At 35.2% G+C, this 16,241-nt stretch overlaps 1 protein-coding gene across 1 annotated transcript; it reads right to left on the bottom strand.

Annotated features, from left to right (window-relative positions):
• Positions 1 to 535: 535 nt before the first annotated feature.
• LOC137394397 (uncharacterized) lies at positions 536 to 14,965 on the bottom strand. The gene is made up of 5 exons (XM_068081112.1): positions 14,869 to 14,965; positions 11,811 to 11,951; positions 6,629 to 6,727; positions 3,982 to 4,131; positions 536 to 722 (listed from the first exon to the last, which is right to left on the bottom strand). Exons 1-5 carry the CDS (start codon positions 14,963 to 14,965, stop codon positions 682 to 684), a joined length of 528 nt encoding a protein of 175 aa, XP_067937213.1. The 3' UTR covers positions 536 to 681.
• Between the last annotated feature and the right edge of the window lie 1,276 nt (positions 14,966 to 16,241).

Below are 16,241 nucleotides of genomic sequence, written 5' to 3'. Positions count from 1 at the left end.
AGCTAAAAATGTTCATATTTGCAACGGTTGTGGTAATGAGAGTCCTAATTCTATTGCTTCAAGTACACAGCACCCTAACTCATTTTGCTGACTAGGTCGGATACAGAATGTGTTAAACATTAATTGGGTCATACTAAAACCTTCATATATCTATCTATAGAACATCTATGATAGGTCGAAGTGGTTTACTTATGATCATAGGAAGAATAAATGGGAGGTTATTTCTATGCGGCTGCCAGTGGTGGAGAAATTTTAAGCCTCAATTTTGCGTATCAACTTAATGTGGTGAGCAAGATTAATTCTAATACCAAGTAAGACAGGTATATACAAGGAACGAGAGTAGGGTAAAATGTGGAAGAGAAAAGCAAATAAATTACGTGAAATCAGGTACACATACTAGTTTTAGAGCTGTGGAGTTTAAAATAATCAACTAAAGATTAATTGAGTGACTGATCTGAAAGGTCAAGAAATGATGGCGCTAAAATCTGAGCTGAGAAACAATGGAGCAGTTCAGTATGAAAAGAGAAATACAGGATATACTCATAATTTGAGATTTATTAAGCAATTTAAAAACTTAAGTATTGATAATTTAAATAATCGACATTCGAGCACAAATGAAATCTTGATAATTAGAGAAGTTCTCCGTCATTTCTCTGCATAGAGTGAACGTTTGGACATCGTTCAAGCTGATGATGATCGGCGCATTAAAGCCGTGCTAAGTTCTACAAATATACAAAAAGCAGCATGATATAAGGCAGCATAACATACACACGCATTCAGCTTTAGTCGTTAATAAGACAAGAATACTGGCACAGCTCCAAATCTAGCTCAAGGTCGTGATCACAATGTATAACTCTTCAGATGTCTATTTTGCAAATTTAGTGGTTAGCTTGAGCAAATCCTGCATTGGTGGGGAGGCGGTGTTTGTTGAAGTGAAAAAAGGCTGGTATTTTGTGGCCTATAATGCTGCATTTTAAATATGGGTTGAAGTACATATAGCTAATCAAAGACTTAATTTGAAGCACAAGCTGTCTCTTCCTGTACTTCCTCTATGTAGATCATACTTTTTTAAGCTCACATAACTTTTACATCTACCAGTTAAAGCAATGAGCCAAACCTGATATGCTGATTGCAGACATAATCCCCAAGAAATTATCCGGTTCAGCCAAAGCGTATACCAAAGACCTTATAAAGTCTATACTACAATTGATACCAACTTTAATTTTCTTGCCCAGCCAGTTACGCAAAACTAGTATCAACCAGGAAAAGAACTGTAAGCAGAGCTAGCACTGAGACAGTTCTGTGGCCTCGTGGTTCAGAGCGCCTGTTTTGCGAACAACAGGTTGGCATTCAATTCCCGGAAAGGCTACTGGTGGTCACAAGAATGACATCCAACTTTAAATCGCTCTCTACAATTGGACATGTCTCCAGCCATAGAGGTATCCTTTGCCACAGGACTCAGACATGTACAGCCAATACCACAGAGCTATTGTTTGTGCAAGGATGCTTTTTAAAAACACGCACAGCCTCTGCTAGCCATAAGCAGACATCATGCTTGAGGAATTGGTCACACATGCCAGTCTTTGATAAAAAGAGATATATTATCAACATGTCCATATATAGAGGATCTCGGCAGTATCCTTTCCATAGCGAGCCGACGGCAATAGCTGATAAATATTGACAAGTAGCTGGAGTAGGTATCAGCTATCTATCAGACAATATTTATGCATAATTTATTATGCATGGAGTGAGTTGGCAGCTCTCGCCAATTGGCTGTTACACGCGCTGTGTCAATAGCTTGAGACGCTTTCATCTAAAGTGGGAGAACATTCCGGAGCCATCAGTAAGCGTTCTTCCAATGATACATCTAATGCCTTAGTATATAATATCGACAGCAATTGTCCACCGCTTATTTCTCACCAGGTCTTTTAGTCTGGCAATGTGCAAAGCAATTATTTCAGTGGAGTGCAGATGCAGTGTGCCTAATGACAGGGCTCTGCCAAAAGGTGGAGACTATAGCTGCTTTGACTGGGAGCTAATGACCAAGCATACAATTAGAACAGTTAAGAAAATAGCCACTTGGGCGAGCATACAGAGCGCTATCTCGTGACATATAGAATCAAACCTCCCTATTAGCCTTACAGCATACACATCTAGAAATGATCATTCAATCTGCGGCACTGCGTAAAAGTGTGTAAAAGCTGAAAGCCTTTGCAAGATTGACATGCCACCATCTTAATGAAACATCAAGTAAGATATTAAAAGTGGCCACAAGCTAGAGTCTTGATTTTCCTACATGAGATTACAGGTTATGGGAAAGCAACCATTCCAACTGTGGAAATTTCAGTTACTAATAACTATATATTGACTATATATTGACTATAGTCAACTATATATTGACTAAATCTAAATAAAATATAAATAAATATAATAATTAAATATTCCTGTAAACATCGGATAACTGTTTTTAACTTTTCACCTAATCATTGCACTGGGGTTTAACAAGAGTGAGTTGACTTTGGCATCTCATTTTTTCTGTAATCACATTTGGTTTTGCAAATTGTTTTGATGTACAGTAAACCCTCGACTTATAAACCTCTACATATGAATTTTTAGACATGCAATGTGTAGTTTGAGGAAGTAGTTGTTTCCAAATAATGGTGTAATTTCCAACATACGATGTCCAAATTTTCTCGAAACATAACAGTTTTGTAAATCAGTATATGCAAGTAAGTGTACAGTTACTGTTTACATAGTTTAGTTGTATGTCGCTCAAATAATGATGAACAGTGCTTCATATCTTTCTTTCCTTAGTTTTAAAATCCTCACAAGAAGAGTGGTGCGAATGAATTAAGAGTGGCGAGTTAAAACAATCAGTTGTAGAATGGCATAAGCAAGCAACTTCCAAAGAGTGTCTAGACATATCTAGAAGTTAACTTGATGAATCAGGTGTAATTATTGTGAAGAAAAAAAGCTTGAAACGGGTTAAAGTGGGGCTGACCATGATAGTTGAAGGTAGAATTTTAAAAATAGCAAATATGAAAGCAAAATATATATAAAATTGTATGCTAATTTAAATTTACATAGTTTAAATTGGACTAGTATGTCTACTCGCCATCCATCTTTTATATTACTAATATATACTATATTACTATATACTATATTACTAGTATGTCTACTCGCCATCCATCTTTTATATTACTAATATATACTATATTACTATATACTATATTACTAGTATGTCTACTCGCCATCCATCTTTTATATTACTAATATATACTATATACTATATTACTATATATCTTCTATATTACCACAACTTGCCCGTCTCTAACATGAATGCGAAGTAAAAGTAGTAAGCTTTTTAGGAATTTTCACTTTATTAATGTAATTTCTAGCAAATATCTTGGTTCTATACAACCTTATATAACACATTCATCTTATTACTATATGTAATTAATTAAAGTATTTGTCATTAAGGCGTTTTGAGAATTGGAATAGATTAAGTGAAATACAATATAATTTTAAAACACTATGCTCCAGCTTACAACGATCTTAACATAAAGAGCAAAGATCAGAACAGATAGACTACATACGAGGTTTGACTGTATTATTGTGATCATTGCCTACTGACAGAAGATAGGTGTATCAGATGTACGTATGATTAACAGAAACTGTAAATTACTGTGATTTTGAATATTTAGTGGTAGATGCTTTGAGATTACAAGTACATATTGGTTGTGAATAGTCATCGGTGTGTAACCACACATGCTGTTATGCTAGCCTATATTATCTGCTTTTATGTCTTTGTGCTGTAACCATGTCTGTGTGCCGTAACCACATGTATTATCTGTTGTTAGTGCTGATGAATAACTGGGCAGTCAGTTGTAAACTTGCTTGACTAGTGTACAGTAGTGTTGTTGAGTCTTGTGAGTAAATAAAGAGTTGAGGTGAATATTCTGACAAACACGCTACACTTACCATTAATGTTGACTCTACCCTTTTCATCCTTTTCAACTAGAGAAATCATCCTTGTCAACTCGGTTTGTGTCAGCTGATCTTGACCGAGAGAAGCTAACTTCTTACGTAAAACAGATTCTTCTATATAGCCAGTTCTCGCACCATCAAAGTCTGTCAGCATATAAGTAAGTAATGATGCCGTTGAAAAGAGTAAGCATATAAGATTGCACAGTTATAATACATGGCCATCCGTGCAACTAAAGGTTTCAAAGTATCTAGCACTAGTATTTCAGAAGGTCTAGTAACATCACAAAGGCTGCCAAGTTTTATTTTAGTGGAAATAACACTAGCGAGAGTTTGCTATCAGTTTTATACAGCGAAATTGTATTTCTCTACTCAATGCATACAATTCTCTGGATAATTAGAGATGACTATATCCTTGCATCAGTATCAGGGAGGATCTCGATAGGTCAATCTTCTCTTAAATAAATCTGTATTTTGATGTAGTTTTTACTAACTCACTATTTATGAACGTAATTATCCTCAGCCTAACACATTAAAGTATCATAAATATTAAGTTTTTATTGCTCAGTTATAAACATCTAATAAATTCTTATCCTACCAAATTATTTTCAATTGTGCCTGAGTAATACAGCTGATAAAGTAGGTTAAAAATTTCCTTGTTACGGTCAGAACTCCTATAATATGAGATGTATTTAATGTTAGCAACAATACAAATTACTACAAGCAATCATAGACTAAGAATACAGTGTAATACTTCCATTTACTAGCGTTACGTATAATATGTTGTAAATTATTCAAATATATTTCCTCTTTTAATATATATCAACAAATAATCAAATGCCCATTTCAACATAATTTTTTGAAAGCAACCCATTTTTGAGTTGAATTGTTGAGTGAAAATGGTCACTTGACCATTTAACTCAATACATCTGGATTTGAGTAGTTTTTAGTTATAATCTGTAAATCGGTATGTTGATCAGCTGGTATATTTGTTATTAGAGCATTAGAAGACTAGAGCGAGAAGAGGCAAAAATTACTTTTTCAGGTGACTAACTAGTGATATTGTTTATGTGAGACCACACTGCTGCCAGGACCTATTAGAGTCACTCTGAAAAACAACGTTACGTTTTAGTGTTCAGATTGACTACCCATAATTATGTATGATTGGCCTACAGAAAACGAATGCTTTCTGTAGTGAAGTGTAAAAATAGCAGCAGTTTAAACCGGAGAGCAAGCAAAAGGATTTTCAGTGTTTTGCTTTTTCAAATAAAATTATTTGCAGCAGACATGATGTTTTTGGCCATCGAATGAACAAACCACGATGATATTAGTACGAGAATATATTATAGACAGCAATCTCAGCTATGCCAACTCTCTATATTTCTATGCAGGCCTCTCTCTATTTTTGTCCATATGAAGTGTTTGTCTAAAAATTGAGTAAACCATAAATTTTAAATGTCAGGTTTTCTTTTGTATAACATTTTTCCATTTACAAGTATATGAATTTGAATGCTTTAGGAATTACGCAAGGCGTGACAAATCCAGGATTTACTGTCAAACTGTAAACGGTTTTATAAGATGAAACGAAACTACTAAATTGTAGAAGTAGTACTTTAAGGGTAATGCTCACATAGCCAGCAACAATATTACACGTGTCTAAACTAAGAGTAAAAAGCTTCAAATTCACAAAGAAGTATTACTATAATAAAAATGAGCAGACTTAACTATAGATTTCGTTAAACTCGATAGCACCTTGAGATTGACAAACTGTTCAACTTTTGTTAGGAATTGTTTTACTGCAGCACTTACAGCATATTTGCAACAAGAAGACATGTTTAGTACATGGTTTAGAACAGTAAGATACTTTCATGGTGCTACTCCAAGTGTATTCCATATGCTTCTTCACACTTACTTGAGTTGATGACATCAGAGATACAAGTATTCTACCTACCCTGTACATACCAATTTAAGATAAGTTCAGATGCTAAATGTTTAAACTGATTGAGACGGCTTTAAATAATGCAAAAATTGTTAAACCAATAATTTTTTTCAAAATAATATCTAATAGCATAACTGATTTGCCAACAATAAAAATTTGAAGCCTCATAAAGGAACACGATGCATGGAGTAGATCATGTGACAGTACTAGTTTGTAACTGATGAAAATATTGTAAAAAAACGTTATATAAATTACTATACTAAAATAGACCATACCACGGCAATAATTAAACGAAACATAAATTTAACAATAGGTCTGAGAGTTGTGCTATCCTCTTACATGTATACATGTATATCACAACTAAATTGATCATTTATTCCTTTAAAGTCTACATTCATGCTTTTAACAGATTACAGGGCAATAACAAATTCAATGGAGCACAATATTCACTAGCTCCTCTATAGCCTGCCTACAACACCAGTTTTGTTCTGATATTTAAAACACGAATGGATGTATTTTTACAACATTCTATTCCTACCACCATTGACCTCTTGCCATTATATGCTACTATTTGTCTTTACATGGTTTTGCTTTGTAACAATCTAAACATTTTCCAAGAAAATCTTCGAGAAATCATAAGAGAAACTAATTCAAGATAAAAAAATACTCAGCTCATTTCTTATAATTTAAAATCGAAACACATACGTGCTAAAGCATCTGCAGCCGCCTCCTCTTCCGCAGTTATATCCCAGCCAATATTTTGGACAAGTGAGGCCACTGAGGAGAAGTCTACCATGCCATTCTCTGTGGATCAAAAATGGCAAGAGTATTATCATAGACATGATGTTGATAAGGGACTGATAACCTCAAATTTACTTGAGCTAATATTTTACTGGTTGGCTGAAGCATCCTTTGGTACTGTATCTATAAATAACAACATTTATCGCAGATAATGAGAAGGGATGAGTTCTCATGTCTATGTATAATGTTTTGTGTACTTCAACAAACTTTTTAAAAAATGTTTCTTTTTTCGAGCAAAAGTTATTAGAGTAAACATACTAAAATTAACATTAGTTTAAATTTATACGTCAAGAACCACTTTTTTCCATTATTTAGTTTATATGTAACAGAAATATTAAAATTAAACCAACCAATCAAATGAAAATGACACAAAATTTTCATCAAAGCAGTTTGCTAGGTGTGATTGTATAGTTGACTATTTTGATCCTTTGGTTTGATGACATGAAAATGGATTCACTTGCTATACACTAGATACACAAATATACATAACTGAACAAGAGCATATGCATACACCTGTCAGTTGGCAGTTCATTTAAAACGTTTCTTATACTACCAGCAATAGCCTATTGATTGTGGACTAAGTGCTCTATGTCACGGCTGTTCCCTATGTATTGAGTGAGACTATCAGGTATCACAAAATAAAATTTAATTGCATATTTATCAAGAGAAGGTGCCTTGCTCAATCTCGCGTACTTTTTGCAGCTGATCCCATAATCTGATTGAGGTACGTTTCATGCACCTAAAATATCACACTGTAATCTAAACATAGGACAATATTTATGTACTGTAGATCATATTATATTTAAACAACCGACGCGTTGCAATTAAGGTAAAAAAAAGTTAAACCTAGCTACAACCTTTAAAATCATTTCCAGTGAAGACAGATTGTCATGAAGAATTTAATTTTATTACGAGCTAATTGAATGTGCGCATTGCACGGCAATAGAAAAATTATCTGGAAAGCTATCTTTACTAAAATCTCTATTAAAACAATATCCATGTTTAGGGCCAGCTTAACAATCTTTAACAGTTAACAGTGCTAGTTATTAACCCCAAGCAAGAGTTTCAAGCGTGAGTATCTTAACCAATGTAATGACTATTTGCCCAATGAATCCATTGTACTCCGTGTAGCTTAATGGTTAAGTTTTCTACCTGTAGATCTAGACGTCTTGAGATCAAATCCAGTGCCATGCAGATTTTTCATTGCTAGATTTTAATTGCTATAACTGGACACAGGGTTTAACAAAAAGTCCAAACAAAAAGACAAACAGTGAGATTTATATAGAACGCTGGATTATGGTAATTTTCAATGTTGCAATTACAAACAATAAACTTAAAGATAGAAGTTATGTTATAAGTTTTTAAAATTCACACCTCGTAACAAAGATTTCATTGATGTTTGCGGCTCATTAACTAGGTTTATAAACATTAAACAAGCAAGGATACCATTGGCTAACGTTAAACAAGCAAAGCTACCATTGGCTAACATTAAACAAGCAAGGCTACCATTGGCTAATATTAAACAAGCAGGGCTACCATTGGCTAACGTTAAACAAGCAAGGCTACCATTGGCTAACATTAAACAGGCAAGGCTACCATTGGCTATATAATAACAGCTAGACTGCCAGCTGCTAGACTCAAGATAAAGAGATAATAACCCTCTTTGTTTAGATTACTTATGGTAAACACAAATATTCTAAGTACTCAAATCTCTGATAGACTCTTTTGTCTTTAGTAACTTCATGAAAGCAGCCCCAAGATTATTTATGAAAGTAGTATTTGAAGAGATGCGCTCTTCATATTGTGTATAATTAACCTACGTGTAAGTCCAAATCTGCTATACGGTTAAACCTTCGGCTATAACCGTCTAAATATACTAATTTGCCAACTTATGATGAAAGGTTTGAGCAAATGTTGGACTCACAAACCTTTTTTTCAATTCATCAGTAATTTTTACCAGGCTCCTCATTTCCATTTGTTTTACATACTGAAAAATATAATTTCAAGTGTCAAATTAGGCTGGAGTAAATTTTCTTAGTTCAAATAAAGCCTGGTTCTCACCCCACCGTAAGACGAGGCGGTGGTGCAACCGGTTGCTGCTGGCGGTTGTTGAGAGCCAGCAAGCCGACGATAATTTTTCTGCCGGCGATGGCCGTTGGCGGAGCTCAACGAGTTGAACTTTTCTATGCTCCCCAGCGCAGGTTGCAGGATGTTGCTGACAGTGAGAACTGTGCATCGGCCACCTGCGCATCCAGAATGCATTGTGCAATTGCACTTCGCCAAAAATATGACCTTGACCCGAAAACATATGTTATATCTTAACTTCATGTGTAAAAAATACCGTTGTGTAGGAGCAGACAATTTTTTCATCACGTTATCACCGTCGGTACCGTAGGCGCTGAGAACTAAGGCAGCCTCCTCAGTAGCCTGTCTTGACAAACTGTTGCTTTTGTGGAGTTGTCCCCTGGCGATCAGAGTGAGCAAAACAACAGCTTGTCACAATACGCACTGCACCTGATGCATCAGCTGCACTGAAAGGGAGTTGTTCTCTTCCGTCTATGCGGCTTGGATGCGATATTATGTCGGTCGCCACATTGGTAATCTTAACGGATTTAGCCAAAAAATTTATATAGAAAAAATAAGGTAAAGACGTTTAACCAGAGACCAGTCTCTGTGGTAGACTTTAGTGGAACTTAAGAACTTAGGCAACAACAGCAACTAAACATGTTGTTATTTGTGCGCTCAGTCAGTTTCATTTATATTTTTGTATCAGTCAGTTTTACTTGTTCTTATTGATTTTATTTTTAATTTATTTTATTTTTAAGTTCCACTAAAGTTCACCGCAGAGTCTGGTCCCTTATTAAACGTTTTTATCTTATTTTTTTCTACATAAATTTGGGGGCTAAATCCGTTATGATTACCAATGGAGCGACTGACATAACGTCGCAGCCAAGCCGTATAGACAGAAGAGAACAACTCCCTTTCAGTGCAGCTGATGCATCAGGTGCAGTGCATATTGTGACAAGCAGTTGTTTTGCTCGCTCAGCTCGACGGGGGACATCTCCACAAAAACAACAGTTCATCACGACAGGCTACCTCCTCAGGTATCGCCCATGACCACAGGCCGATCACAGTGAGATGAGAACTGGGTTTTAGTGTAAGTTACACATATCTTTCTCTCCACCTCTAAATCCACCTACACTTTGGTTCGCGTTACTCAAAATGAATGTAACAACAAACTTTTTTAGTGTTTATTACTATATCTTTTGTAAAGCAAATTGCCTATAATTTTATTTTACCCCAAAATGTTTGACAATTTATGCTATAGAAAAATCACAAAAAGGGCAATGGTTAGTCCTTTAAATCAAATAAATGGTTTTAAATATAGCATTTAAAATGCATTTCTCTGTTATGGCAATGGATATTAGGTAGAGCATTGTTAAAGGAGCTCGCAATGATATTTTCAAAATAATTGTTAGGTTGTATACAATTTTTTTATATCACTTGAGTTGAAAAGAGTTATGAATTTACTTGTACATTTAATTTTTTCAGTTTTAAATAAAGAATTAGTTTTAATGATACGAAGAATTACCTAAAGTAACTATTAAAGCATCATCATGTTGTGGGCCATGGAGCGAATTAAACAAATTATAATGAATTCTTATGGGATTATTTGCGCCAGCATATTATGGTTTTAACATACAAAAGCAGGTTTGCATATAGAATGTATATATGTAGTAGTGTTGGTGTTATATATCTTTAAAATATGGCCTTGCCGTGCTTGTGACATCACATTAGGTAAACAGAGTCTAGTAAGATACTCAGTTGTCAATATAGATAATAAAAAGTTTCAACATAGGGTAGTGAGCAATAAAGAAGTTGTGAAAATATGAGGTGAACATACAATTCAAATTTTTGTGAATAATGACTCCTTAGTTAGCAGGAATTTTGATGCACCACAACAGCATTGGGAAAAAATGTTGTAAATGCTCCGGTGTCATGCTAAACCATTGAACCTCGTGTTTAAACAAATCCAAGAGGGTAAGGAGCTGAATGTGGCTCACATGGAATGACTAAAACCCAAGTGGGGCTGGAAGTCGCAACTACTAGGAGAGCTATAGAGTGGAAGAAAGAAGAACAGAGGAGTGGATAAAGAGAGTGGAGCAGAGGAGTGAAAAAAGAGAGTGGAACAGAAGAGAGGATAAAGGAGGTGGAACAGAGGAGTGAATAAAGGGAGTGGAGCAAAGGAGTGGATAAAGGAGGTAGAGCAGAGGGGCGGATAAAGGGAGTGAAGCAGAGGAGTGGATAGTGTAGAGCAGAGGGGTGGATAAAGGGAGTGAAGCAGAGGAGTGGATAAAAAGAGTGGAGTATGGGACTAAAGCAGGGATAGTATGGTAAGATGGCTGCTATACAGGTTAAGGTTGTAAACAGTTATCTCATCTAATATCATTTACTATTTGAAACTGATTTGTAAACATAAAACTACTGAGTAAGTTTATGGTGATCATTGACAGTACAACTGCGCCAGCTTGAAACAATTTAGCGCTGACAATTGGACCAATTACAGATCTTAATTTTAAGCCATCACATGTTACCTGTTTAGTAGTCTTATTCTATAACTGCTTTGTTAGCGAATATTTTAGCTCTCCTATAATTTATTACTAAAAGGAAGGATATGCTGTGTACTATTCTATTACTGAAAATCACTGCTGCACCTTTAGTTCTATTGTCTAAATCTCAAGGAGCAAACTGCAAGTGGTAATTCACTCAGACAAACAAGTGAAAAGCATCCCAATTTTTATTGCAAATCTCTCAAGAAGGTAGGCTTAATAAATAGCAACTCTAAATCATGTTGTGTAGGCCTAACACGCCGTCCTGGTACAGGAGATTAACATAGTTACTTTAGTTCCGTTAAAAAAGGCTGGAGCCCAACTACTTGTGATCATAGAATGTGACCAGAAATGGCCATGCTTTAAGCACTAGATTAGCTCCAGCCTGGCAAGTGGGACTTTGCGCTTCAAAAGTGATGTTGTGAACTGAGGCTATAGCTGAGCTACAAAGAGGCGCATGCTAACATTGTACTCACCTCCTGAGCAGTTTCTCTTATACTCTTCACATTCAGCTTTGGAAGGGTTCAGGCCGATGCACCTTAGAAATGAGATGAGGTCACTGGAGCTTATCAAACCATTCCCTTCTTTATCATACCAGGCGAATCGCACCTTTAGTTCTGACAATATAAAGGGTAAATAGAGTGATGCGAACCTACTTGAACATACGAAATTTTGTCATTTTTGATAAAAATATAATGCCGTCATAGAAAAAACTTGACAACAAAACAAATGAATGCAGGTTTAGCAGTCAAATAAATGACATAAATTTACATTCAAATCACAAGATATGTATTTCAAACAGCACTAGTAAGGTAACCGCAATAACATAAGGGCGACCAATCAAAAAGCATAATCAGTGTGTCTATACTTTTTATTGGATAATTCTACTTGGCTATTGTTACATCTTCTGAGGCGTTAAGATTTTGGCCAATCAGTTCAGGCCAATCTTTCTCCGCGAAAAGGCAAAAAATAACCATTAGATTTTTAGTTTGTTTTACCGTATACAGTGCTTCAATAAAAATCATGTATAGTAGCATCCAAAAGCTTGATCATTCTTTAAGGCTTGTCTTTTGCTAAATTTAAACATAGAGTAAATTCAAACTGTAGTTTAAGTGGTACTCAATCGATAAACTGCGTTCCTTAGTACTTCAAATCTTTAATATCAGTTTTTTGACGCAAGCATGTGACAGTTAGTCTGCTTACCGGAAATCTTTTCAGCTGCTAAGGTTTCTTCACTCTACAACACCGAAAATATACAAACTGTCAGTGCACAATGTCTTTTATTCAGTCTAGAAGCCTCCAGACATTTGTTCAGTCAAATACAAAACGACAGTATTTGCTTTCAACTTACTTATGCAATATGTAGCTTCAGACATTACTAGCAAAATTTAGTACTTCTAAATGATTACCAAAAGCCCAGAGCTTTACAAAAAGATAATCAAATGTCTAATGGCACATAATTAAGCCTTTCTGCACCATGTTCTTTACCTTGTAGCACCAGCGATGTAAGCTTAACCACTTGTCTTCAGGAAAGTGATATTTATGACTATAGCTTTTTAAAGATGCTAAGTAGCTATAACAGCACTATTTCACTAAAATGCTGCTATGGAAACTATTTTATTCTCCATCACTACTATGACGACTATTTTGTTTACTTCAATGGCTAGGCTACAACCATTTTACACTACCCTCCTACAAAATACACTGCAGCACCATTACTACATAAATATTTTATGCTTATGCTAATCTTCCGATGTACCTATTTTGTGCTACAACCTGAATACAGTTTATCATCCCCGTAACCAGCTATACATACAGCTTACCATTATGACTCCTGGCTAACTCAACTACAACTAGACGTGAAATGTAGTAGCTTGCAAGTCTCGTCGTTACACTTGGCTATTCACTCCGGTTATTCATCATTACTTAACCAAAAATTAAATGCTTTGTGTGCCACAATTGAAAGGAAAATGTCCAATACACTGACCTATTAAATAATCGATAAGAAGTTCAACAATACTCAACTGTACAAACACAATGAGCAAACACTCTACATTATAAGATATAATAGTATATAATAGTATGACGTGTGGGCTGTTGCTATCGAGCGCCCTTGTAGCAACTCATATCAGGCCAAGTGCTAATTACCGTGGATAAGACGTGATAAAATACAACGTACAGTAGTAATGAACTTTGTGAATAGCAGTGTATGCGCTCAACATACGCAGTAGCCTGCCATTAGCATCGATTCACCTTGTGAACTAGCTAGCATAATAGACTAGCGCTACTATGAAAATGTCTTTAGAAAATCTAGACATCTATGAATCTCTAGATATGTTTATGAATCTCTTTATGTATAGATATATATCTAAAATATGTTAAATATTGTGATAATGCTCTCTGACCTTTGGGCCAAAATTTTCCTAAGGTCCTTGATCCAACAAATAGAATAGGAAATTTAACTTTTCAACTAATTAGATGAAAAAGTTAGACTTAACTGTTGGTGCCGTGTTTAAATAAACTTTTTAAATGTGTTCGCATATATTTCTTTTAATGATGGCGGCAGTAACTATTTGTAGACAAGATATCATTTAATAAAATGCTACTGCCCTGTTCTCTGCCTTATACGCTTTCTCCAGGTATAAGACAACTTACATGCAAATGTATCCTTGATTCTGTTGTTGGCAATGAATTTTTTAATTACACAATCGGCTGTACATTGTTCCTATTGTTCAATATATTACAAAAATTGATCAAATGTTATATAAATGTCTAGCAGACATGTAAATTTCAGCGCTAAGAGCAATTAATACATTAATGAAAAATAATTTAAAAGGTCATAGGTTTCAAACGCGCTTTCAATTGTGGAAACCTTTTAAGCTAAAATGCTGTATACCTTTTTACGATGCAATGGATACAAAAATTTGTGTGTAGTATGTAATCATCAAAAGCCCATCTTACCGGTATGTAAAATGCAATAATCAGGACTGCATTTGTTAGAGCTCACTATTTATAGGTTTATTAATGTGGAATCAATCCGCACTGATTGTGAGATAAGTATAGAGGTCTCAATTAGAGATTAACCTTCGGAGAATATAAGCGCGTTATATATCACCACCATCTGCTTACAGCCTATGAAGTAACAATAGGATACTTAGATATAAGATGAAGACCGACAGGCAGTGCAGCTAGTTACATCAATGCATTTCCCGTTGCCTGATCTGAGCTTGTGATGCCTAATATAAGATGAGAAGCAACACATGATATTGGCAGCAGACAGGAGTGTTCAACAAATCTGCAAACTAGCGCGAAAAGGAAAAGGTCTAGCAATGGCTGCTGACTAGCCACTAACATCGCAAGAGTACCACAGATTTCACTTACAAATGGAGCTTGGATTGTTTTACTAATGAGTTATTTAAATGGAAGAATATTTCGAATAACAGTTTTTAAAAAGAATTTTGAAGATATATGTTCACAGGTTAGTGACCAATTTCGATAGAAGCTGCTTGAAATGTTTGTCATAGATGACCCGACCGCTATTGTTGAAGAAATTGCCAAGCAGACAGTCTTCTACATAGTCATTATCTATCTCTTCACTGCCTTGAGCATGTTTGCTAACGCATGGAGTCATATGGCAAAACATGGACTACGAGAGACCGATGTCAGACAGCTATCAAGAGAATGTCTCACACAAATGAGTCTAACATTCATTACTCTATGTGAGAAAAGCAAGAGCCTCTCTCTTTACTTCGCAGAATGTTTATCTAAAACATTTGACAGAGTGCTATACATTTACGAGCTAGTCAGCAAGGAACGACCTTCCCAGGTATTGTATCCGTGTATTAACATTATGTGTTAAATTTTAGTAAACCCCCAAAAGCTTTACTTGGCTACAATAGTCGTGGGCTATACATTAAATCATTTCTCTTGAATATGGAAAACTGTATAAAACTATTAAATCCTATGAGATAATAATTTTTGATTGGTAATCCTCTGCTAGATATTTGTAACAGAGCTTCACATTTATTGTTACATCCATCATCTTTGCAAACAGAAAAATGACTCCTCTTTTAACGGCTGCAACTTTTGATAAAACTGGAATAGAAAAACATTCATATAATTTGGTTGTAATATTTGACCCCAATGGTTAGGTGGCAACCAGCATTTCATAGCTTTTTCATGACTATGTCATTAACAGCTACAGTCCATATCCTCAGCGTAGCTAGATTATGGCCTATTGAAAATAAACGTCAGTAGCTTATAGCCGACTTTACATTACAACTTGTAAGTTGTGTAAGTTAGAGAAATTAGGAAAACAACATTTACTAAAATACAAATGTTTACTAGGCGAGTGTAAGAATTAAGCTGTTGCAGCAAATTGTCTCAAACCAACATTTTGCTTTACTGATGCATTGAACACTCACCATTATTGGATTAATGTTGCAAGGATACGAAGAGCACGCAAACTGTTCAGAATGAACTGGTATTCTATAATCCTCAGGAGCCTCTTGATGAAGAGTTGTCTGCTCTCCTAATCTCTAAGTAAGTTTGATTGGTTATAAAAACCATGTACACAGTGTAATTATAGAAATGGATGACTTATTTTATGTAACTAAAATGAAGACAAATTGCTTTAACAAACTTCAAACTTTTTACATTCCCAATTATAATTGTTAATCCAACACCAACCACTATGCTGGCAATGTCTTTGTTATTTGTAGGTCTTTTAACAATTGGAAGAGCAATCGACGAAGATCTTCAAATAATGGTGCCAGTGTTGAATGACTTACATAACTAGCTAGCATAGGTTAGTTAATGTATCTAACTGTTTTTGTGTAGTTAATAATAGCCTCGCAGTGTAAAAAAACTAGAATTTTATTAGTAACAGGAACGGAATGTGTATCATT

Source organism: Watersipora subatra, chromosome 4, assembly GCF_963576615.1.
Source record: "Watersipora subatra chromosome 4, tzWatSuba1.1, whole genome shotgun sequence".
In the NCBI taxonomy this organism is placed as follows: domain Eukaryota; kingdom Metazoa; phylum Bryozoa; class Gymnolaemata; order Cheilostomatida; family Watersiporidae; genus Watersipora; species Watersipora subatra.
The sequence above is the reverse complement of the archived record's forward strand: the minus strand, read 5'-3'. Positions and strand labels throughout refer to the sequence as shown.